Source organism: Pecten maximus, chromosome 18 (genome assembly GCF_902652985.1).
Source record: "Pecten maximus chromosome 18, xPecMax1.1, whole genome shotgun sequence".
NCBI classification, from domain to species: domain Eukaryota; kingdom Metazoa; phylum Mollusca; class Bivalvia; order Pectinida; family Pectinidae; genus Pecten; species Pecten maximus.
The window spans coordinates 20,789,942-20,816,892 of NC_047032.1; the positions used below are offsets into that span (position 1 = coordinate 20,789,942).

A 26,951-nucleotide genomic window follows, 5' to 3' on the forward strand; every position below is an offset into this window, starting at 1 on the left:
CATGGTCGGAGCGAATCCGTCTGTAGTTCGGAGCACAGGGACTTGAGAATAATCAATTAGTTACAGTCTACATGTATTTGGACCTCCCCTAATGTGTAGCACATTTTGAGACATTTTGGGGTGGCGGGATTAAAATTTGGCAAAAATGACATTCCCGGACCACCGGGGTTTGCCAAATTTTTGGCAAAAATGACAATAGGGAAGAAGTACCTGTAATGAAAATATCCAGCCCGCGCTGGCACTGGAACTGGCGACCTCTGACTCTCAAGTCAAATATCCTATCATTGGTTAAGATAGTCCACAAAGAGGAAATAAACTTATTGTAAACTTTAATATAAGGATCGCAATAGATCCCGTTATTGGATCCATTACACCAATAAAGTCCATTTATAGTTTGCATAAATAAATCAATTTATCTTTTTGAGATAATTAACGTTTCGGCGCTGTATCTTAAGGTCAGTTTTGATAATAATAAATTCAGATTTATTTTTGTGATAGTTTTCATAAATAAATCAGTTTGTTGCATTTTTGCCAGTGAAATATATAGAGGATATTGAATGGTTTCACGTTTACTAACATATATTTCACGAGTATGACAGAACATCGATATATTCCGTCATACTCGTGAAATATAATTATGTTATATAGTAAACGGGAGACAATTCAATATCCTCTATTTATCTTTTGGGATAATGTTCAAAACTATATAAAATGCTATATTAGCTTGTATATATAAGTCCGAGGTAAAACAGGAAAAGGTTGATCTAATATTGTATTCAATTCGCAAATGCTAATTTTTAACCGTGTTACAGGTAAATTGCGTATTTCATGAACAGTCAATTTGATGTCCATTATAAGATGTAGATATAATATATTGTACGTGTGTTTACATGTATTGTTTGTGCTGTTACAGGGTTTTTCGGTTGTAATAATTTAAATGTTTGTGAGCATGGAGCTCCGCTTCTTTTTAATGTGTAAAGCTGTGTAGCATCTGAACCCGGCTACATTTACTGTGTATAAACATCATTTTCCAACAAATTCGACTAAAGATTTTCGGCAATCTCTTCAATACTCATCAATCTTTATTATGTTTCGTATTTATGTATGTATTGCGGAACTGGACTGGACTGAGCGCCGGTGGCCAGATAGCTTAAATATTTAGAGCGTCCTTCTAGTAGTTTGGAGGTCCTGGGTTCGAGTTCCAGTTTGGACGTTGTATTTCCCTCTGTTCTATAAATTATGCAAGCCGTTATGCTCACTAATCATTAGAACAATATTTACATTTGCTCCACGCTTTTATTTACATTTGCTCCGCATTTCCCCATTGACACAATGCTAAGAGGCAGTTGCCACCATACGCCTATAACACCCAATGCATCAGGCTATAACACCCAGTGGGTCATGTGACATTAAAAAGGCGGGATTTTTTCGTGTTGGTTCAGTTTTTTTCAAAGTTGACGGAAATGGTAAGACAATGTAAATATAAGTATTGAACAGTGGTTTTAATGTTGTTATAGTCGATGTGGCAGCAAGATGTATGGTGGGGAAATGTAGCATATGGGAACCCTAACGGGTTCACCATACATCTTGCGTTCCATATCGACAATAACAACATTAAAACCACTGTTCATTGCTTAAATGACACACAGTGCATCAGGCTATAATTAACATCCGGTGCCTCGGGCTATAACACCCAGTGCCTCAGGCTATAACACCCAGTGCCTCGGGCTATAACACCCAGTGCCTCAGGCTATAACACCCGGTGCCTCGGGCTATAACACCCAGTGCCTCAGGCTATGATACCCAGTGCCTCAGGCTATAATTTACACCCAGTGCCTCGGGCTATAACACCCAGTGCCTCGGGCTATAACACCCAGTGCATCAGGCTATAACACCCGGTGCCTCGGGCTATAACACCCAGTGCCTCAGGCTATGATACCCAGTGCCTCAGGCTATAATTTACACCCGGTGCCTCGGGCTATAACACCCAGTGCCTCAGGCTATAACACCCAGTCTCTCGGGCTATAACACCCAGTGCCTCAGGCTATAATTTACACCCAGTGCCTCGGACTATAACACCCAGTGTCTCATGGGATAACATCAGTGCCTCAGGCTATCACACCCAGTGTCTCATGGGATAACATCAGTGCCTCAGGCTGTAACACCCAGTGCCTCATGCTATATAATACCCGGTGTCTCGGGCTATGGACTATCTGACCTTTTAAAATCTTCTGTCGACTATAACAGTTATATAATCCGCACGTTTTCAAAAGGCCGATAAACCACAGGTCCTAGCCTCGTCTGTCAATACATCAATATTGATGTATTGACAGACGATGATAGGACCTATGGATAAACCATCAGAAATCTTCGGAATAGAATATGTATATCAGTGGCCGTGTGGAGATGACCTTGTGGTGGGGTGGAGAAAGGGGGTGCGCAACTAATACTGACTTTCTCAATCCGTGGGGGTAAAGTACCCGCTTAAATATTACAGTAGTTGAACATTGTTACATTTCTTTTTTGTTTAATTATGTCCAATTTTCAAAATGACGACCTCAAACCTCGAAAAAAAGGCAATAAAATGCATTGTCGCCAGGGTCACAGGTGCCTTCTTGTTCTGGAGTCCGTGGATTTTAATAGATGAACATACTGCTGTCCACATGATGATACAGGATTTTGTGCTCTGTGCAGTTTGAGTTGGTCGTTACACTTCTGGCTATGTAGTTTTATAGTCGCTTACAGCAAATCTGGCCGCCCGCATTTGAACTCCATAAAAGGAAGAAAAAACATAGTTTTATGAAAATAACAGATTATTTTACCCATTTTGAAAGTATTTGTTAGATGCTGGTCTTAGATAGTTAAATAACAACAAAAAATAAAATGTGTGAAAGGAGGCAACAAGATATGCCTGCCCCACCCCTTTACCAGTCCCGCCCCGCTTCTTTTAATTCGCCTCTATACAGTGTACGTATTTATTTAAATCCCTGATGAATTAATTACATTGTCCTTACCGAGTCATCAGTCTGTAATCTAACCCTACTGTCGCGTGCACACTTAAAATATAAGGCAGTATTTGCGAAAAATATTATGAGAAGCCTTCAAAATCACAAACAAACAACAAAATACTTTACATGACTCAATCAATATCACAGAAAAATCATACACATACAGAATTGCAGATATACCACATGTTAGGACAACAAAATACGACAATTAAGCATTCTTTTCGATCAGAAGCACCTAGCTGGAATGCCCTACCAGATCACGTCAAAACACTTCACTCACACAATTCAAATCACTGACAAACAGCTGGTACATGCACGCAGACAAAACATATGGACATACACATAACATCAGACGGTTAAATGTATATATATTTTTCATATGATAATGTGCTATATTTAAAGAGGTAACTCTAATAGAAATATGTTTCTAACAATTATTTTCTGCAATTATCTATTTTTATAATATTTAGGTTCTATAATCTTATATTTACTTAAACCTATAATTTTATTTTTATGAATTAATTACTGTGGAAGTGTATACCTCGAAAACTGTGGCTGTGCTAATTGTCCAAAACTTTTTTTCATGAACTCTAAGCAGAGACATATATAGATATATAGATATATGATATAGATATATCTATATATGTCTCTGCTCTAAGCCATCATATTACTCACTGTCAGATAAATACACATGTATGTAATGTGTTCGATTTATTTTTATACCTGTGCATGTCTTTTACTGTTTGGGTCGGTTTTAATAGTTCTGGGCTAAGGCCTAAAGGAAACTCTTTTAATTTCTATCTCTCTACAGAAATAAATAATTTTCTCTTTGTACATGTATTCAAATTAACCGCAACTATTCTCCTTGTTTCTATCACCACTTTTTTTCTTTTTTTTTCCTCCTCCTTCCCTTCTCCCTTTCTCTTAAATATGTTATGTTTCAGTGTGAGAGTGGATATACTAGTATGTATGCATGGGTGTATGGGTGTAAATGAAACAATAAATGAATATGAATATTGATACAATGAATAAGTTTTAAAATGTTGTATGTGAGGATATATGTTTGTATGTAGGAATATATATTACGTACTATATGAGTGAATGAGAATGCAATTGTAAAAATATGAACATTAATGTAATACTGTCGCTGTGTGTTATGTGTATGTGATTATACATGTATATATATTATACACCATGATTTCAAAATAAAAATGAATTATAAAAAAAAAATAGTTCTGGGCTAATATTTATTTGCTTTGATATATACCGACTATAAAATTATAAATAAAGTTTGAATTGAATTGAATTGAATTGAATACTATTGAATTGAGTGTGTCGGTGAACAATATCTTTGACAGAGGCGCTTGTGAAAAATACCCCTGATGGGCCCCTCTCATGTACCACGAGAACTCAACGAGAGATTGCGATAAACGTCCTTTTCCGGTAAATCGCCATCATGGGTATGTGTGGAAAATAACGTGACAATTCAATCTTCAATAATCAGCGTTGTATTTTCACATCAATAGTGGAATATTGGTCATATCAATAAACGATATCTTGCATTTACGTAAATTGCACTATACATAAAAGGAATTGTTTCTATCAAAATTAATCAGCATTTCTTTGAGACGAAATCCCCAGTCGTCGCCTGTGTTTATACAATACAGGAGGGGGGATTGTATTTTGTTCTGTATCGGTTCTAAAAAATACTGGAGTATCAATTGATGTACCATTTGGTCAGTTACTTACAGATAGATTAATTAAACGCAGCAAATGTGTAACAACATTGCATTGACACTCGCAGTTGCAGAAAATACGACACCGATGCTTGTGATGATGAAAAATCTTTCCCCAACTTATCGACATATGACGATGTCAAAGCTGTTTAATATGCCAGATTTTCTGATGCAAGCAAATAGTTCAATGTTGTTGGAATATCTTACGGCAGTATATTTAGGGCAATGGCTAATCGAATTATTAATATGCTAATTCTCCGCAATATTACGCTGGAGTTCAGTGGTTTACCTCACTTTATTAAGAATGAAAATGATTACCATGACTCGCTTTTTACCAGGTATCTCCAGAGATAAATGGCACAAGAGGAGGAAGACGGGAGGGCGTATGGCCCAGTTGCACAAGAAGAGGAAGTTTGAGTTGGGTCGTCCTGCCTCAAACACCAAGGTATAACATGAATTTGGAATGTTTACTGAAATCCTGACCCTTTATCTAATCACAATAGAGTATTAAAAAATACAACCGACTTTGTCGATCAGTTACTGAGATTTATTTATAAAGGTGCTTGGAGAAACTGATGAAAATAAGCATGTCTGACTCTTTTTTTTTACGTCAACATTTTCATTTTAATAGAAATATCCTGTTTTAATGACAAAAATAAGGCAAATGGAATCAATGATGAATCAAAATTACACCATCTTTCGGCTGAAACAATCCTGATGGACTACTAATTTACCCACTGATGATTCCTTGGTCAGAGATTATTATCATCCAGGTACCATGTGGCCAAACTCTTACTGCATGATGCATGATTGCAGTCCTTTCTGAAACTATATGCTGGCAATGTATTTCCCCAGCACCTCCAGATCTGCTTACTTAACAGCTTTATTCGGTCGCATTAAAAAAAAAGTGTAGAAATGAGATTATTTTCAGAATTCTGCTTATTACCATACTGAAAAAAGGAAACGTTATGATCTTCTTTATCTTACAAAAATATTACAATAAATCAGGATAGTTATCAAATATTTCGGTATCTGCAAAGTTTGGCACATGTTTGAAGTGCTGTCGTTATAAAACGTTGGCATTTGGTATATGTAGCATTGCAAAAATACTCAGCTAGTCATGTTATAAATACTTACCTTACTTCCTGTCTAGATTAAACAATTTTCAGCTGAACATTGACCAAGTCAGCCGCAAGTCCTCAATTTGTCTAGGTCAGGACCTCTGGGGACATAACCCCTACAGCATATTCTTATCACAATACCTTTGAGAAAAGAAGGTATTGTCAAGAAACTAGGAAAGGCATCATTGCCCCTGTAACAGGAAATCAAGTAGTGTGTCACCACTGGGGATCAAAACCATGACCTTCAGCTCACTGGTCCAGAGCCTTATATTACTGACAGAGAAATTCACCGTAGTATGTTAAAGGTGACAGTATCACTCTGTACACTATTTACAATCAAAACCTGTCGCACCCTAAAAATGGATGCTTGTGATGATGAAAAATCTTTCCCCAACTTATCGATATGTGACGATTCCAAAGCTGTGATATATGCCAGATTCTTCTGATGCAAGCAAATCTCCTACTTGACAATTGAATACAAAGAAACTTTCTAAACTTAGCTGGTAACAAAACCTCTATATATTTTTCTGATGGCAGCACATCACCTCTGAAAATGCGCATGCTCTAATAGATCCTTGTTATTGTATATTATGAAATCTGTGTCAGCAGGGATCAATCTAGGGCCGTTTTACTACCGGTATTCGGTAGTTTCCCCTCGGTGATAAAATTCCCCTTCTGCAGAATATTCCCCATGGAACTTAGATATTTCCCCTATTTCTACCTGGAAAATACTGTTTTCTCATACAATTTCCCCTACTTCATAATAGATTACTTTTTGATGTTTTCTCCGCGATCGTTTTGTTTTGTTTTGCAAGAAATAATTATCGAGGCGAATATTAAATCTTGTTCTTGTCTCGTTCAATCAGGCGCTTGACACGTCACATTTTCCGTGTACTATCAGCAAGCGTCTGGTTGCATTGAACGAGACTAGTAATCGACTACACATGCTTCCGGTGGCATGATAACAATTCTTAACACTGTTTACGTTTACAATTATGTCTCACAAAGACCGATTCTACGTGAAAAAGCTTTCCAAAAGGGATGCATTGGGAACAAAGAAACTAAAAGATTTGTTCAGCAAGAAACCAAGGACGGACACAAATGACAACCAGGCCGGCAGTGGACTTTCAAACGAAGGAATTGTCTTGGTCAGGGTCACTTGATGCACTGATGAGGATGATTTGGAAAAAATGGTGGACATATTCAAAAATAAGAAAGAGAGAAGCTAGGCTTGATCTTTAATATGGATACAGAATATGTAGACATATATGCAATAGTGTCCCAGTGAAACAAGTAAACCCCCTGGAAGAAATATTTACTGTGTTTATTTTCTGTTTTTTTTAAAAAGAATCTCACACGCTTGAAAGCTGTCAGTAGAGCCAATCTAAATAGTCTTGGAATGCTTAAAATCATTTTCAGTCTGTGGCCCCTTGCATTGGAACCCCAGCTATTTTCCCCTGAATACAGAAAAGGGTATATTCCCCTAAACCCTAGATTGATCCCTGGTCAGTGACAGTGTAATGAGTTCAATACCATTTAGACATTTAGAAAAAATAAACACGCACACATTCACAAACACTATTTGCTCTCGAAAGTTTGTAAGCGACTTTGTTAATGTACTTTTTATGCAATTAATGAAATTTGAGTATACATGCAAGATATGTATGCTTTGGTGAATGGTCTCCAACACTGATGAATTAAATGGAATAGAAAGCTTGTGATGATGAAAAATCTTTCCCCAACTTATCGACATATGACGATGTCAAAGCTGTTTAATATGCCAGATTTTCTGATGCAAGCAAAATTTCCAACTGTTGTGATTGGAAAACAACAGGAACATTCAGATAAAATACAAGTCTTGTACTTATTTATTTATTTTATTGAGGGGGCGGTGGATCTATAAATTGGGAATCTGTGTTGAAATTTGAATAATATCCATTATATTTACCCAAACTATATTCCTGGTTGAAGACAATATTTTCTGTTAAAGGATCATGCAAGTTTTGAAGTTAACTACTTCTTATAATTAATGGAAAAATAAAGGCTGATCTTACTACTAATTAATATATGATAGTTTTAACTCGACCTTTTGAGCTACGAGCTTGTGATGATGAAAAATCTTTCCCCAACTTATCGACATATGACGATGTCAAAGCTGTTACAATTGCCAGATTTTTCTGATGCAAGCAAAATGTCAACCGTTGTGATTGGCAAAAAATAGGAAATTGAGATAATGAGTCCATTTCCACTTGTTTTTATTAGGTTTTTATATATATTTTTTTTGGAGGAGAGGGGGATCTGTGTGGGAATTTGGATAATGTCTATTTACCCAAATTATATCCCTTGTAGAAGACAGTATTTTCGATATATATAATGCAAGTTTTGAAATTAACTTCTTACTTAATGGGATAAAAAAAAAAGGCTGATCTTACAACTTATTTTTCTATGACAGTTTTTACTTGACATTTTAAGCCACGTGGAGCTTGTGATGATGAAAATCTTTCCCCAACTTATCGACATATGACGATGTCAAAGCTGTTAAATTGCCAGATTTTTCTGATGCAAGCATGTACACGTGGGATGATCTGTTTCAATCTGTAGTCCTTTGTATGTGTATGTAAGAGTTAAATATTTTGTGTTCCATTTTTTAGATGTCAAATATTAAAGAGATCAAAAAGATTTAAATTTATAAGAAAAATAAAGCATAATTTGATCAGAATACCGAAAAATAATTTAATGTTTTTGTTCAAGAGTTGTAATGGTCTGATATTAAAGATCTGTGTTGTTTGGAATCTATGATGATCAACTAAACACCATCTTTCGGCTGACACATTGCTGATGGACATCTTAGTATTTTCTGAAGATTGCAAAACAAAAAATTCGCTCACGGGTGCTAAAAATGTACTGGAATCTATAATAATTTCAAATTATTTTAAAAGAAAAATTAGTCATCAGCAGCATAACTTGCTTTTATTTTTCAATAATATCCAGCTTGTGATGTTTAGTTATTTATTATTACAAACGCTGTCTCTTGAGCAATTTAAAGGCACTCCAGAATTTTTAGGTGCTGTGAAACGGCAATCTTAAGCAGTCATTGCCAAATTTGCTAGAAGAAATTCATTTGGAACTCTTGGGGGGGGGGGGGGGGGGGGGGATCCAAATGTCGCTTATTTCAATGACAAATCCTGATGAGTTCAGAATGGGACTGGATATATTTTTCCCCAAAAAACACTAACAACACACTAGACAATCTTGTCTCCTTCTGCGAAGAATTTGTGATTTAAATAATATGATTCTAACTTTAACATGTTTGAATACATTTATAATATTTGAATAAATTATAGAAAAACAGCTTAAATCGTACATAATGGCATGTTTTATCCCTGAGTATTCCAAACTATTTTCTGTGCAAATTATTACGCTTGCTTCCTGGTGTGTGCGAGGGGAGGGGAGGTAACTCATACATACTCAAGTTGATGTGACATTGGAAAGTCACCTCAAGCTCTTGGGTTGATAAATGTCCCTCGACTGTTGAATAGACTACTGTTTTTATTCTCGGATTTTCCTATTGAAAGTCGATAAGTGAAATTTTCAGTTGTTTTTACATTCGATACTTAAAATGAAAGTGGAATACTTAAGATTAGTTTGTCATTTCCGAGAAATAAGCCTCACAAAAATTGCCGTGCTGGTTGAGTTGGTTGAAGTAATAATGAGTCGAAACCTAATGTTAGCTTGTTTCCGCAACAGAGATTCCGATAGCAATAAAGAGGTTGCATGTTTTAAATCGGTCGATAGTGAAATACTTGCACAAAGTATATAACATGAATGTGCAGTTCAACAAGTCACTGGAACAGATAGGTAGGCCAATTCATTGGAAATGAATTAAATTTCCGAGACGAATTTCTTCTAATGAAAGTTATGAGATCTCTAATTAGGATACAAATCAGTTATTACATGGGGAGAAAAAAAAAACAGTTACCTCGACACTTTGGTTTATTTATGATTTTTGTTAAAGATAAATTTTCTTTAAACTGGGGGGGGGGGGCAGCTTGAGGATGCAACACAAACTTCTGACACAATGTCAGGTTAATTACTAGCCATGAGCTCGTTGAAAATTAGGTTAATTACTAGCCATGAGCTCGTTGAAAATTAGATTGCAGAACTTGAATTTGACAAAATTTGAGAGAACTAGTTTTGGAATTAATGATGAATAACTTTACACCATCTTTCGGCTGAAATAATGGTGATGGACTTCTTAATTTTACCTGATGATTCCAATATGTTCTCGGTTAAATTTAAATATTGAGTACTGAATTATTTCAAAATGAAGTGTCATTGAAGTCTGCTTGGCATGATTGCTAAAACCTACATGCTATTTATATTTATGTAATATTTGCTTTTCTCCTGTATTTCAATCCCACGTGCACAGCACCTATAAGTGGCCTTGACACTTGGATTTATTTATGATTATTGTTAAAGACAAATTTAACAAGGTGTTTAGGGGGGGGGGGGGGGGGGCTCGAGGATGCAACACAAACCTTCTGACTCAATGTCAAAGAATGGGTTCCTTATTACTAGGCATGAGCTCGTTGCAAAATAATGAATAGTATTTTTGTATAGTTGCAATCATTTAGATTGCAGAACTTTAATTTGACAAAATTTGAGAGAACTAGTTTTGGAATTAATGATGAATAAATTTACACCATCTTTCGGCTGAAATAATGCTGATGGACATTTTAATTTTACCTGATGATTCCAATATGTTCTTGGTTAGATTTAAATAGTGAGTACTGACATATTTCAAAATGAAGTGTCAATGTAATCTGTTTGCGTGATTGGTAAAACCATATTTAGTCTTGTAAAAAAAATCTAAAAACAATTTGATTTTTTAAATTAACTGAAGAGTGATGGAGATAACTGCTTTTCGTAACGATTCATTAATTGTAAATGTTTATCAATTATTTCTTTGCAGCTTGGTGCCCAGAGAATCCGTACTGTGAGAACCATGGGTGGAAACAAAAAATTCCGTGCTCTTAGGTTAGACAAAGGAAACTTTTCATGGGGATCAGAGGGTAAGTATACACATAGAGGGTATGCAAGTGTAAATTTCAATACACCAGTAGAAAATCTAACAGTTGCTGCCCTCTTTGACAGAGGCGCTTGTGAAAAATACCCGATAGGCCCCTCTTATGTACCGCGAGAACTCGGCGAGAGATTGCGATAAACGTCCTTTTCCGGTAAATCGCCATCATGGGTATGTGTGGAAAATAACGTGACAATTCAATCTTCAATAATCAGCGTTGTATTTCCACATCAATAGTGGAATATTGGTTATATCAATAAACGATATCTTGCATTTACGTAAATTGCATTATACTTAAAAGGAATTGTTTCTATCAAAATTTATCAGCATTTATTAGAGACGAAATCCCCAGTCGTCGCCTGTGTTTATACAGTTATAGACAGGAGGGGGGATTGTATTTTGTTCTGTATCGGTTCTAAAAAATATTGGGAGTATCAATTGATGTACCATTTGGTCAGTTACTTAGATAGATTAATAAAACGCAGCAAATTTGTAACAACATTGCATTGACACACACAGTTGCAGAAAATATGACACCGATGCTTGTGATGATGAAAAATCTTTCCCCAACTTATCGACATATGACGATGTCAAAGCTGTTTTAATTGCCAGATTTTCTGATGCAAGCAAATACTATAGAAGCCTTTCAAATATTTATTGGTAAATTAACAATTGTCAGAACAGGTTTCTTCTGTGACTTCTCCGTAATCAAGGAGTTTGTCCATTTGAATTTTTAGGTGAAGGCCTATCAAGTTCCTCCAAAAATAGACTCAACTGATCATGGTATATATTCAAAACCACAGTTAAAATGTTTAAGAACCTGTATGGTTATCAGGTCTGTTGAAATGGATGATGTTAGTTAAAATGTTTAAGAACCTGTATGGTTATCAGGTCTGTTGAAATGGATGATGTTATTCAAGCATTTCAAGGTCATAATTCAAATGCATTCAAAATATTCAACTTCTAAAAAACCCAGAACCTTATCATCTTGGTCAGTAACATTAACCTTTGACCTGTTTATTTTACCTTTCGTCAGCAATCACCAGACAGACCCGTATGATCGACGTTGTATACAATGCCAGTAACAACGAGCTTGTGAGAACCAAGACTCTCGTCAAGAGCTGTATCATCCAGATTGATGCCACCCCCTTCAGACAGTGGTACGAAGCCCATTATGCCCTTCCCCTGGGCAGAAAGAAGGTTGCCAAGCTGGTGAGCCTATGGAGATCCTATGTTTTAGCAGCTTATTTTGATCATTTTGTTGTATTTTTCCAAATGCATGTTCATATTTTCCCAAGCAAAACGTTTTTTAGTGTCCCTGTACATTTATTGGTATGAAGAAATGTCAATCAGAATGTACATGTATATTTAGTGTAATGACTCACAAGCATGTCATGCTACTAATTTCTGTTTATGGAAGCTAAATTACACATTGAAGAAGATCAAATATTTTCATACCACAATATTTTCCCCCAAAGGAATAGTTTCAGGCCTTTGTGAAATAAGGGAAAGAAGATGATTATTTTCTTAGGCCTAATCTTAGTTACTCATGCTACTCCAGTAAGATGTCAGGGTTTTTGCCAGGCATATTTTGGGTCCGGTACACGGACCCATTCCCAATTGAAAATTGGCATGTATTTTCCCAATTTCGGTCTATATTTTCCCAATTCCGGTCTGTATTTTCCCAATCGCTGTTAACATAAGACAACCTAAAAATTTGGATTGATACGAGCTTCCAGTCATTATTTTGTCAACGTTAAAATGTTACCATGAGTCATCGTGTTGTTGTTGGTTTTGCGATTCGCGCATGCGCTTGGATAGTCTTATTGAAGTCATATCATATCTGCGTTTGAATCGCCCATTTAAAGGGGAGTTTAATGCAAAGCGTTTACGTACATTGACTCGTTCTATTTACCGAGGTCAAATCAAGTACTGGACTCGGCACGATGTCACACAATTCCAAATATTACGCAAAGAAGATTTTGCTCAAAGATTCGAAAGATTTAATGAAAGTTACGAGCTTTTTCAAACGAAATACTGGTAATTCCCGATCTGAAAGTCAGGCAGCTGCTTCAAACGATCTCCAACCTGACTGATTTCCCTCTTGACAAGCTTGTTAATGAGTTTAAGCACACTAAAGACAGAAAATTAAACATTCTCTGATTGATAAAAACAAATATCCTGAAAAGAGATGCTGACTTGTATTCATTTGTACAAATATTATGAAAAGAAACAGCTAAGCTTGTATTTTTCATATATTTTTCCAATTTTATAATATATTCCCAAATTTGATGAAACACCGATGGTATTTTCCCAATTTGTGGAAAATACCGATGATATTTTCCCAATTTTTGTTCAGGGACCCTTTCCCAAAATAGCTGGCAAAAACCCTGGATGTATATTATGTTCTACCTAATAAAGTGGGCCCTGGCGGATTCACTATCACCTCTATTGGTAGCTATATATAGTTCCTGATAAAGACAAACCCGAGTCCTCCCGTTGAGTAGATGTTTTACTAGAATAGCCCTCACTGTGTAATTCACAGGAGATGAACTTACAATAAAGAAATGTGCTCAAATATAGGCCCCCTTTAATTTACTGAATATTTTGGGATAATTTCCAATTGCTCTTGACAATAAATTCCTGAATTAGTCTTTGGTAAACACAGGCAACAGATAGGTATCACTTTGACGGCCCCATCCGCGATAACTTCAGTTCGCTTTGGCTCATCAATTTCGAACTAAATACAAATCTTCCTTACCAAAAGTGCTTTTACCTTTTCTAGTTGGAAAACATAATGGTACTTATAGCTGATTGAGGAAATATAAACTGATCTTTTTATGCCCCACCATGAAATGATGGGGGATGGGGGCATATAGTATTACTTATTGTTATTCCGTGTGCTAATATAGCTAATATGGGGAACTGCTGATGCAATCCTTACTAAACTGTAGGGGTGTCAAGTAGCAGCAGGGGCGTTTATATCTATGTAGCTTAGATAAATAGAAGCTAGTAGCATACGACTTCTGAAATGTATAACTATCAACATTTCTTCATACCAATTGATGTACAGGATCTCATAAACAATATCTGCTGATTGGAAGTATGAGGGGGGGGGGGGGTCTCACTAGGGGAAGGGGCCATGTATTTGGCCCCCAAAAAACCCAAACATATCACTGTATTAGGATATTAATATCGGAATGTTATCTATTTGGGACTAGTGCTTGTGATGATGAAAAATCTTTCCCCAACTTATCGATATATGACGATGTCAAAGCTGTGAAATTGCCAGAATTTTCTGATGCAAGCACTTGCCCCTAATTTGTCGGAACTACTTTTAAAATAAATAATTTAAAATCACTTATTTCCTTAATGCTTTAAATGCCTGTTATAAATGGCTTGTCACAGAATGCAGGAAAAAATTCATATCTACCTTAGCATATTTGTACAGTTTACCAATAGTGATTCAAAATATAAACTTATGATCGATTTTGAGAAAGCATTTGATTCAGTTTCTTGGACATTTATAAATGAAGTATTGGATTTCTTTAATTTTGGGGATAGTATCAAAAAATGGATTCACACATTTCAAAAAATTCGAACTCTACAATTAATCAAGGTGGGAATCTTTCACAATTCTTCGAGATAAAAAGAGGTATCGTCAAGGCGACCCAATTGCGCCCTATATCTTTATCCTCTGTTCTGAAATATTAGCAATTAAGATAAGACACAACAAAAAGATAACAGGAGTAAAAATAACTGAATCTGATCGCCCTATTCTACTTTCTCAGTATGCTGATGATACATCTCTAATTCTTGATGGATCAGAATTATCACTACAAGAATCTGTGAAAGAATTAAAATATTTTGAAAGAATATCTGGGTTGAAAATGAATCTGGGAAAAGCACAAGTAATTTGGATTGGAAATAAAAAATACAGCAGAGACATTTTGGCTAAGGAATGGAATTTGCAATGGGGGCAAACAAAATTTACTCTTCTTGGCATTGATTTTCATGTTGATTTATATCGTATTCCAAAGTTAAATTTTGATAAAAAAAAAAGGTGAAACTTAAAGCATTAATAAAGGTATGGAATAGGAGAAGTCTTACACCAATAGGAATGATAAATATAATAAAACTTTATTAATTTCTCAGTTTAATCACCTGTGTATCTCTATTCCAAATCCAGATAACACCTTTATCAAAAGATTTAACACTGAAATATACAGCTTTCTCTGGAACAGTAAGATTGACAAAATTAAAAGAGATGTAATCATTAAAAATAATTCTGAAGGAGGACTTAAAATGATCCAAATTAAAGCATTTATAGATTAATTAAAACTCTCATGGATTCGAAGATTACTTAAAACATCTGGAACATGGCAAATTATTTTGAGTTCCAGTATTGACGAAAACCTTCTTATTAACTGTGGATCAGAATATATTACTTTCTGTCTTAATAAGTGTACAAATATGTTTTGGAAAGATGCATTTAAAGCATGGGAAAACCTGGTCAAATTAGAAGAAAAATATTCCAACGTGAAATCCATCCCGAACATGCCTTTATCGTATAATGAAGCATTCAAGTCTATAATAGTAGTGTGTTTTTTTTTTCTATAAAAATTGGTACAGAAAGGGGATAGTATACGTAGTAGTTAATGACTTTAGAAAGATAATGATAATGTCTTAAGTGTCTTATGTCATGTTTAATGTATATATATGTTAAAAATATTGAAGAAAAAAAATAAAAATAGTGATTCAAAATATATTAAATGTCTGTTTACAGTCCGAGCAGGAAGAAACCGTATTGAACAAGCTACAGACTGCTTCAAGAAAGCTTGTCAAGAAATACAAAGACAGACAAAAGATCGGCAAAGTGGACTCTGCATTGGAAGAAGAGTTTTCATCAGGTCGTGTTCTAGGTGAGTTAAAAGAGGGGTCACGTGTTATTATTCTAGGGGAGTTCACGAAGGAGGCGAGCAAGTAGTTGGCCTCAGCTCCTTTCTAGTTGTTGGGATTTTGAAACGTTAAAATGTTCTATCCGGTTTAGACAATTTTCTAGGCTCTGGTTTCAAGGAAATTAGACGTCATCCAGTCATTTTGAAAATTATGTTTAAGAAATTGATCAGTTGGATGTTATGTATGATCGGTTATTTGTCTGCCAGGCAACCAAATGTTTCTAGTTAGAAGGCAAATCCAGGCGATCGAGGTTTCCAATGTGTTTCTGTAGAGACGAGAAGGTAGTTGAGGATTTAAATTCTAGGAGGTATATGGAGAATAGAAAAAATTGTTGAACAATAGAAAATTGAATTCAAAGATTCATAAGAGTATTTGTTGTCTAGTTAAGTAAAACAGGTTTTAAGATCTTGATAAAAGTCTTCTGCTTGGAATGATGTTGACAATTTATTTGTGTAAATTTGCATCTACCACATGTTGTGCACTTGGTGATGAAGACAATTTCACATGTATTAGCTGTTGATGCTCCATGAAATATACGTCTTGCAATTCTGAAAGTGCACAGAATATTTGATAGAAATTGAAACTTGTTGTGATTTTGAAACAGTTTTCCCTTTGTAGTGATCGGTAAGGTGTTATAGAGGTTATACAAACCTAATGTCAAGTTGTAGTTGTAAAGCATTTTATCATTTTTAGGAGATCCTAATCTTCTATTTGAAGGGGTATACGTAAATGTAAACAAAATTCTTGGCTATCTGATATTTGTTGTGTTCTATAGACATGGTCGTTGGCCACACAACACCGTCAGAAAAAGCCCTGTATTGTCTGATTTTTAATGCTTTCTTGAAATCTTAAACAAGTGTTCCATACAGGGATATTGTCAAATTTTAAAGTGAGTGTTCCATTGCAGGGATATTGTCAAATCTTCGTTGAGGGTTGAAAAGTTCGGAAAGATGCAACCATGTTAATATAAGTCAAGTACCCAATTAAGAAGCGTGGTAATAGAAGTGAATTAGTCTGTTCATTTTGAGTAAGCACTTGGTGATGAAGACAATTTCACATGTATTAGCTGTTGATACTCCATGAAATATACGTCTTGCAATTCTGAAAGTGCACTGAACAGTGTATGAAAGTATATATGAAAATTTCTTAGACAATTGGTCTACAGAAAATTGAAATCCCATAGCCCAAGTTAGATACTTATTGTTGAAAGTAGCATAACTGTGTCACGCAAACGCTTGCATCATCCAGTTCATACTCACTCAAATGTTTGAAGCCAATAATGTGCTGTTCTCAGTGAAAACACCTCAATTGTAAGTTCTGATTTCATATGATCGTTTGTCAGAAAATATTGGAATGTTATTTATATGAATTGTAATGTATGTCAGGACTCGAAACTTTTCATAGCCAATCGGGCCAACACTTAGACATTTTACATAGACCGACCAGGTTTTCTATAGCCTCGGGCCATCGGACCACCTTTACTTTCGAACACTGCTACTGAATAATATTGGCAAAATTCTGGATTGTCTGAAGTTAAATAATAGATCATTAAATGATGTCTGGTGTTCTATTGTCAAGAGTTGAGTGTTCCATTGTAATGTTGGGAGTTATATAACAGCATTTATTGCATTTTTGCCATTGCAATATAGAAATTTATCAAGCTAATAAAACTTACATTTTCACTGCAGCGATGAGCAGTGAAAATATAAGTTTTCCGTTTTTGACCAATCAGAGCGGACCTTTGTATTCACCTCGTTGAAACTTGTTACCGGGGTAGATAAATTGGTTATTTTGCTGTATTTCTGAAATTTTCAAACTAGTTTTTGACAAAATACTCACTTGATGTTTGCTATTTATGCACAGATTCACTGATAACAGCAGAAAACGCTTAAATTGCGCGGATCAGTCCTTTCAAAATGGTGGGTCAAGTTGACGTGGAATAACGTCGCAAAGAGATGACATCATTACTGATTCCCGCACTTTTTGACACTATTAATTTTCCGATGTTTTTAATTTTGTTTTTAAGCTGATGAAATGCAATAAAAAGAAAATTGAATGGTTTCCCGTTAGATATAACATATATTTCAGTCGTATGACAGAATATTTTGATATTTTTCACTCGTGCTTTGCACTCATGAAAATATTGATATTCTGTCATGCTCGTGAAATATATGTTATATTAAACGGGAAACCATTCAATATTCTCTATATATAGGTAGACATTAGGCTAGGGATATTCCAGTAAAATATCGACCTAATAAACCACATTTCCTGATGTACCTACCATGTATAGAATGATTATTTCTGCTCCCCAAATAGGATATATTTTAGTGAAGATATCCCTGCTTTAATGGCAGGCTTATACCACTCAAGTACCCTGTTGAGTAGAGGTTCATTTTGAGTATTAAAGCACTTTGTGATGAAGACAATTTTACATGTATTAGCTGTTGATATTCAATGAAATGTTTTCTAATTCTGAAAGTGCAAGAATATATAAGGTAATCTATGACATGAAACAGTTATTGTTGCATGGACAAACCACGAAAGTTTTTGCAAGAATTGCAAGTAGACAAATTGACCTGAAAGTGAAATACACACATCTCTAAGGTCATCAGAACGTGACCACAGTAAAACAACAGAAGACATCGGACTGACATCCTCATACTGCCTCAGTATTATGATGATTCGAAGTGGTTTAAGACGGCGGATAGTAAAGCTATTTCAGTAATTTCATGAGGAATCATGTGGTATGCAGATGATATGTCACACAATCTAATTAAAATCTAGATGGTCATTCTCACTACGTTACATGAACATCTAACAACATCCCATAAGGGCTGGTTCTCCCTAGGTGTTTACCAAGACTGCAGTATGATGATGTCTTCTGTTGTTTTACTGTGCTGGTTCTCCCTAGGTGTTTACCAAGACTGCAGTATGATGAGGCAGTACGAGGATGTCTTCTGTTGTTTTACTGTGCTGGTTCTCCCTAGGTGTTTACCAAGACTGCAGTATGATGATGTCTTTGATGACCGGAGGGTTTAGGTTTGCTATGGCCGTTCTGGCTTGGCGTATAGCCTTCACCCAAAGAAAACTTGTCATAGTTACTCTGACTGTCAAGCTAATATATCCATTCAGTGCATATAATTAATAATGCAACATTCACATTCACACCCTGGAAATTATATTGACTGTTCAACTCCCAAAAATAGAATGGAACTAATCAGCTTGATGAAAGTGTTTTATTTAGGATTTTGTTGCACAACCAATGAATGTTTATTACGCGACATTTCGACATTACATTACAAACCATGCTTCCAATCTGAAGACATTGTTGAAACTGATGACAGAGTATTTTAAAAATCCTTGTGCTAACACTTCATGATTTAATATGAATTGTTTTAGCAAGTATAACGATGTCTTTGTTAACTGGAGGGTTTTTATATGAATTGTTTAGCAGTATGATGATGTCTTTGATAACTGGAGGGTTTAGGTTTGCTATGGCCGTTCTGGCTTGGCGTATAGCCTTCACCCAAAGAAAACTTGTCATAGTTACTCTGACTGCTAAATCAATTTACTCGTAATTGTTAATGCACATCAGCACTTATTTGCTTATAAGTTTAAGGTTGTTCTAAATGATTTTGTTTAAATGAAAATAAAGATCTGGAATAACAATTACCTGTAGAGAATCGGAAAGAATATTTCTCTTTTGATGTCACGGTAAACATGCCTTTGTTCAGTGACGTCGTGAAACACGTTAAGCATAGTTGTATGTCGAAATTCATTTACAGAATTTGTATTTAACAAATAAGAAGCATTGAAAATATGAATTTACTTTTGATTTCTGGGCCGTTTTTTACTTGAAAAACACATACAAACTTATTAAAATTGAATAAAGTTATCTTCAAAATAAAGCAAGAATATGCACATGTTGTGCAAGCATCAACAAAGTGATGTTACGAATGAGTGATAACTTGCACACGTGATACCGTTAGCAGTTGTAATTGTATTCCTGTCATTCTACCAAACAATTTTGCCATATTTCCATGTAGCTTTTCAGTAAACAAGTTTCCTCTCATTCCACACAATAGATTGCAGCAGATATATGACAACATACCGATGTTATAAGCATCACACAGCCTTGTGCTCATAAAAGCATCCTTTATAAAGTTAAAGTAACAACCCAACAGCTGCTTTTGGTAGCAACTGCAAAATTTGAATGAGTGCGGAAAGAATTAAGTTCCATCTAGGCACAGTAGAACTTGTAAAGCATGTTTTGTAAAAGTTGTCCTAGGCAAAGAAGAACTTCATCTTGTGAGACATATTTTGTAAAAATTCATTGTCCTATATATTTTATTACTTCGTTTTGTCATTACAGCTAAGATTGCCTCAAGGCCGGGACAGTGTGGTCGCTGTGACGGCTACATCCTGGAGGGAAAGGAGCTGGAATTCTACCTTAGGAAGCTCAAGACCAAGAAAGGGAAATAAACTTTATTTATACACCTGTGATGATTGTGCCAGAATAAAGGGGAGACAAACCACTGTTGTTGTCGTCTTTTGTACAGATCACAAGATTCCTGGAGTCACTGTTAATTGTCTCTACATGTCACAAGTTAAAAAAATTTCCAAGCATATCATATTGATGAAATATTTGCAAAAGTTGACACATTTTTAACTATTGAATTTAAACACTAAATGAATAACAAATTTTCACAAATTGTCAAAATCTTTTTTCAAAGACACAATTATGTGGATGTATAAATATGATGAGGATGCACAGTATGCCAAGTAACATTAAATAGCCTTGGTAGAATTAAATCTAGATATCAATCTAATTAAAATTAGAATTGTAATTTACAATACTCAAACAATATACTCCTACAATGTAAAATTGTATTTTGGTGCATCTTGGAAGAGTGAAAATTACGAGAATGATTTTAATTGGATCGATATTGAGATATGCACAAATGTAAGGGATACCAGAAAAATAGTCTTGTTAGCTCGCATGTCACATAGTTCCAGTCAGCCTATGAAATGGTGCATGAGTGGTGGTCAGTAAAACCATTTTAACTTGTTCAAAAAATCATAAGATAGTGAGAAGTTATATTTGGTTAGAAGGTACACGGGGGAAGAGTATATTGAAGATTCCCAATAAATAATTACCTATTTTCAACAGTCACTGGTCAAATAGCTTGTTCATATGCAAATCTCAAGTTCTAAAGGACCCAGAGCACTTATCTTTGTCCAGTTGGTTTCTGCTATGGAGTGCTAAGAAATGGCCTCACACCAATGATCTTTTAAGGTCACAGCGGCCAAATATGTTTAAAACTTCCAAAATCCCCTTCTCAAGTTCAAGAAGACTTGAAGACCTGATATTTTGTCAACATATATCTGGGACACTGCGGTAAGTTTCCCTATGAAAATGACCTTGAAATATTTTCAAAGTCACAGGCGCCAAATAGTTAACAAAAATACTGTCATCGGGTACGAAGTATACAAGCATTGACATATTGTGAAATATTTTTAGACTTGAATCTTGGAAATAATGGTAGACCCTCACCGTAACCCAAATAATAGAACCTAAGTACACTTATTAAAGGTTACTAAATGCCGTTCAACACGTGCACCAAAAACTTAGAAACCAAAGCTGATGCTCTTGTTCAGTCGAGCTAAAAGTTAATTTGAGAATCCTATTACTTTAACTCTTAATACATGTAGTAAATCATTCCCTTGCCAATCTTCTAGTGTTCTGAAAGACGGGGTCGGACATGTTTAAAATTCAATGATATTTGTAAGTTCCGAAAGATGCATAGTTTCTAATATTTTGCCAGCTGGTAAGAAGGATCGAGTGCTCTAATGATTCAGCATACAAATGACCTTTGCCTATTTTCAAGGTCACAACTGTGAAATATATGACCACATACACCGGGGCCTGAGAATTTGTTAGGCTACATGTATTTGGACCTTTCCTAATGTGTATAGCGCAAAATTTGCTATACACACTAGGACAGGCCCAAATGCTTGTAGACTAAACAATTCCCAGGTCCCTGTGACCAATTACACAGGATCTGCACGCTTTATGTCATGTAATGGCAACAAAATCCAACAACATATGTTATCTTTGGTACAAATGTATTTAAACACCATTAAAGCCACATACTCACTAAGAAACAAATGTCAATGTTTACATTTTGAACTTTTTACAGTTTTAGGACTTTATACACATATCTAACAGATTATCGTGAATCAGAAATTGAAAGAAAATGTGTATTTATGAAAGTACAAATGTATAGGGAAATTCCCAACCAATATATAATTGTGGCTGCCGGACCAGGTTTCTCTGAAAATTAGTCCCACAATGCAACAGCGGGTTTTACAGTCCATACAAAATGTATCATGTGACCGGGTGGGGTGTCCTGTTGGGTGTCTTCGGCAGTATGCTTCAATGAGGTAGCACTATAAATAGACAAAAGTTCCGGCCTATCACAAGGAGACAACACGAACATACCGCAGCATCCCAAAACACACATACGCACTAGCCCCACGCACGGGAGACCGTCCTTAAATGACCTTAGCTGTTAATATAAGGTTAAAAAAATAAACTAAACCAATACAAAATGGCGGAATGGCGCAAGCCTGGAACTGCGAAAACGCAGACAGATTCTGCCAAAAAAAAGACACAAAAGTATGGAATCGGCAAAACCCGAGTATTTCCTTAGGAAAGGAAATGATTCGTTGGAACTTAACGAGAGAAAAATAGGAATAGACTCGAATTCCGATTTTCCCGAACGTCTATTGGATTGCTGGTTAGCTTTTGAACATTGTCAACTTCACCGATCCAGAGACATATATACAGAGAGATTAGTAACATCGCTATTTCCCCGTACACGTAGTGGCTCCCTTTATTCGTGACCACTCAAGCATATCCCTTATCGAGAGCGTCCTGTCTCCTATCAAACACACGCGAGCGCAGGTAAATCGGGCTTTGCGCATGTGTGTATCGTAGTATTGGAACTTATTCGACATGTTCTGGTTAATCCGCCATTACGTCAGACCAAAACATCGTCATTTTAAATACACACAGAAAGCACATCGTTTTATTTTGGCCACTACAAAAGTTACCACATTAACCAAAAACTATCAAACTTATGGGATATAGTCTTATTGATCATGCATATTGTTGTCATTTATCCGTATTTTCGAAAATCCATTGGGTCTTATCGACGAGTGTAGGACAAAAGCCCCCCCGGACATTAGCCCCTAGGACAAAAGCCCCTCCGGACGAAAGCCCCCCCCCGGACATTAGCCCCCCCGGACAAAAGCCCCTTCATTATAAATTTAACTGGTATACTTTATATAAATCTGTACTTTTGAAAAACAAAAACTGTATATATACTGCTGTTTTTATCTCTGAAATTTGGAGAATAATTGTGTGGAAAATGAAGGTCCTTGGTTCAATGTCAGAGCTGCATTATATGTCTGTGGTTAAACATCATAATTTATTTGTTCAAACTTTACATTATTAAGTAAGCTGAACATTTCAGGAAAGCTTATCATTTAAAACAAAATGTCTTGAAGTTTGAAAACCTACCAAACACCTGTGTAACAGCTTATTGTTTATGTAACAGTAAAATCAATGAAAAACCTACCAAACACCTGTGTAACAGCTTATTGTTTATGTAACAGTTCAAGTAGTTGTTTTTCGAACTGGTTGTTTACATTGCAGAAGCCACTGGTGACTGAAGTCACTTACATATATATGTAGCACTTAATATAACCACTGCTAAAACATATATTGTAATTTAAAAAAAAAATGAATGAATAAAAACATAAAAAAAAAAAAAAAAAAAATATACTTTTTTTTTATGAAGGGGCTTTTGTCCACTTTTTGATTAGTGTGAAGGGGCTAATGTCCGGGGGGGCTTTTGTCCTAGGGGCTAATGTCCGGGGGGGCTTTTGTCCGTACCTCCTTATCGACATGTCCAAGTTTTGTAATTAAGCAGCCATTACGTCCGACGTAAATATCGTCAATTTTAAACGCACACAAAAAGCACATTGTTTTATCTAGGCCACTACAAAAGTTACCACATTAACCAAAAACTATCATACTTATGGAATGTGGTCTTGATTATCATGCACATTGTTGTCATTTATCCGTATTCTCGAAAACCCCATAGGGACTTTTCGAAAATTTGAGATTCCCGCCGATCTTTCCTGCGTTGTGCTTGACTTTCATACTCAAAATACAAACACTTTGACAGCAAATTGTGATATATTTCATATTGATGACACTTCTGCACTTTGATATTAATAAAATTAAAGCACATAATTGGATCTTGGTGATGATTTCAAATAGAAATTATCGATAATTATGTGTCTGGTTTTCAAGTTTTCTCCAATATGGCGTCTGGTGAAGACTGAACCAAGCGACCGCAAAGGATTGTGGGAAGGTCAGGGGCCACTATGTAAACACAAGTGCAAATATGTCTCTGACCGATCTAAGATTTTATCGATGTTTTGTTGTATGCATATTGCTACATTTTAAAATTAAGTATTTAAATGTAAACTATGTTGTTGTTTTTTTTTTTTTTGTTCAGTTACCTGGTTATTACGCGAATATTCTGTTAATATGTTTAAATGAAAGCATTGTCAGGCAAAGTTCACGTATGCTCTATATGTAAACAACGGCCATGTGTGTAGTTTATGTGCAGTGCATGTTGTTATAGCCTCGTTCTCGGCTCCGTGACAAATCTCGCTATAAATGTAAATGCAGCGAGTTATTTTATACACTGATGTCTCAAGGATTCCCCCGGTCAAGCCTCCAGGCCAGTGGTCAGAGCATCTTGCCATTAATTCACGTGTGCAACTAGAATTTTAGGTTGTTCATGAGTATGTGGCTTTAACTGACAGGACAACGCACATTAACTATCAAATATGATTCAAATATGTCGGTGAATCATATCGCCTCGGATAGAAATATTGTGTACGTTTCCTCAAACATAGCTAACTTGTTACGATCAACATGAGAATTGGAATAGTATAGTTTTGTCATGGTGCCTCTGGACCTCTTGTTGAATTTTTTTTGACACATCTTAACATCTGTAGGATTTCCTTGTCTTTGAATTAAGCATTTGTGATTTTGAGGTTGAAATAAACTAAATAGAAGTTGTTACGCTTCATGAACACATCACCGGTGTCATACTAAACGAAACAAGGGGCCAAATTCCTTTTTGTTGTGATTGTTTATTACAACAATATAACCACTGTTTATGTGTCGAGAACAACGACTAATCAATCACTATCCCTTCGAAGTTGAAAAAAAACATTATTGAATTCAATCATAATGTATCTCGAATCTGAAGACGTCATAATGAAGAATGAAAAAGAGAAACATTGTCACCAAGATGTGTTTGTTGACGTATACAGTAAGGCTGACTAGCCAAAGAGAAACATTGTCACTAAGCAGATGTGTATGGACAATATTTGTCCTTGACCTGTATCAATTTCGTCAAAAACCACTTCTGAATAACTCCTTTGGATATAAGTGTTTATAAATGCTTCAGTGAACAATTAATTTTGATATCGAAGGTATCTAATTAAAATCAACGATTACTCTGCAAGGTTTACTATGTACTACGCCTACGTTCAGGCGTAGTAACCGTAGCCATGCACGTTACAACTGATTTTAATCATATTGACCCCTTCAATATCAAAATACATTGTACGCTGAAGCATTTATAAACACTTAGGGTTACTCGAATTTAGCATATGCAAAATTATTTTTGCATACTGCAACCAATGAAAAGAACCTTTACAAATAGGGACTATTTTTATTCAGCGGATCCAAGGAAATCTAATATTTCCAAACGTAGTGAATCGTGTTCTTAAAATAATGGCAGCCTATGGAACGCCATAGCTGCCTTATGTGGTAACTTGTATTATATGATGTATTCGCTTCATTATATGAAGTGATTATTTCATTTTATGAAGTGATTATTTCATTATATGAGGTGATTATTTCATTATATGAGGTGATTATTTCATTATATGATGTATTCGCTTCATTATATGAAATGATTATTTCATTATATGAGGTGATTAGTTCATTATATAAAGTGATGGTTTCATTATATGAAGTGATGGTTTCATTATATGAAGTGATTTTTTCATCATATGAAGTGGTCGTTTCATCATATGGAGTGGTCGTTTCGTTATGATGACCAAATATCTTTATGACTACACTTTTAGATTTATAATACAGAAATAAAACCGGTAGAAATATCCGGACGCTTTTAATTCCGTAAATCTTTTTGTGAATAATTGCACACACACGCCGTCTTTTTCTTTAAAAAATACATGGAAATAAAATCTTTTTTAATTGTAATTTTGTGTACTTAATAAGTCCGTAAAGTGAATCTAAATGAAACAAGAGGCCCATAGGGCCTGTATCGCCCACCTGGTTGGATTTGACACAATGTCAAAATAATGTTCATGTTCAAATTGCTTTATTTGTAAATCTCAAACAATGCTATATGTGGTTATAGTGTGGGGATCCCAACTGCTTTAAAGAAATAATGAAGTCCAGACTCTCTAAGGTCTGAAAGATCTCAAGAATTGTTTTTAGAACATGCATTCATCACTTTATGACTAGTAGAGATTTAGATGAATTACGTTTATTTCCCCTATTGGGCCCCGCCCCTTTGGCCCCTCAGGGGTCAGAGTCACCATTTATGCAAAATCTGTTCCCTCTTCCCCCAAGGATGTTTCTGACTAAATTGGGTTCAAATCCATTCATAACTTTATGAGAAGAAGTGATTTAAAGGAATTACCTTTATTTCCCCTATGGGGCCACGCCCCTTTGGAACCTCGGGGTCAGAACCACCATTTATGCAAAATCTGTTCCCCTTCCCACAAGGATGTTTCTGACTAAATTAGGTAAAAATCCAATAAGAACTTTTTGACTAGTAGCGATTTGAAACAAATGTTGACGGACGGACGACGGACGGACGGACGACGGACGCGGCGCCATGACATAAGCTCACCGGAC

General features: G+C 35.6%; 1 protein-coding gene and 1 non-coding gene across 2 annotated transcripts; both read left to right on the top strand.

Moving 5' to 3' along the window:
- The first annotated feature begins 4,415 nt into the window (after positions 1 to 4,415).
- Positions 4,416 to 20,443, top strand: LOC117316390 (40S ribosomal protein S8-like). The gene is made up of 6 exons (XM_033870932.1): positions 4,416 to 4,468; positions 5,083 to 5,189; positions 10,838 to 10,937; positions 11,985 to 12,160; positions 15,735 to 15,870; positions 20,283 to 20,443. The coding sequence occupies exons 1-6, from the start codon at positions 4,465 to 4,467 to the stop codon at positions 20,390 to 20,392; spliced, it is 633 nt and encodes a 210-aa protein (XP_033726823.1). The 5' UTR covers positions 4,416 to 4,464; the 3' UTR covers positions 20,393 to 20,443.
- LOC117317208 lies at positions 14,169 to 14,259 on the top strand. The gene has a single exon (XR_004530149.1). It is a non-coding gene; the product is annotated as a small nucleolar SNORD12/SNORD106 (small nucleolar RNA).
- Positions 20,444 to 26,951: the final 6,508 nt, after the last annotated feature.

What these genes read in the sequence shown, in the direction of transcription:
- LOC117316390 (XM_033870932.1), top strand. An exon ending in GAAAGAAGGTTGCCAAGCTG is followed by an intron (nt 12,161 to 15,734) that starts GTGAGCCTATGG and finishes GTCTGTTTACAG; the next exon opens with TCCGAGCAGGAAGAAACCGT. An exon ending in TTCATCAGGTCGTGTTCTAG is followed by an intron (nt 15,871 to 20,282) that starts GTGAGTTAAAAG and finishes TTGTCATTACAG; the next exon opens with CTAAGATTGCCTCAAGGCCG.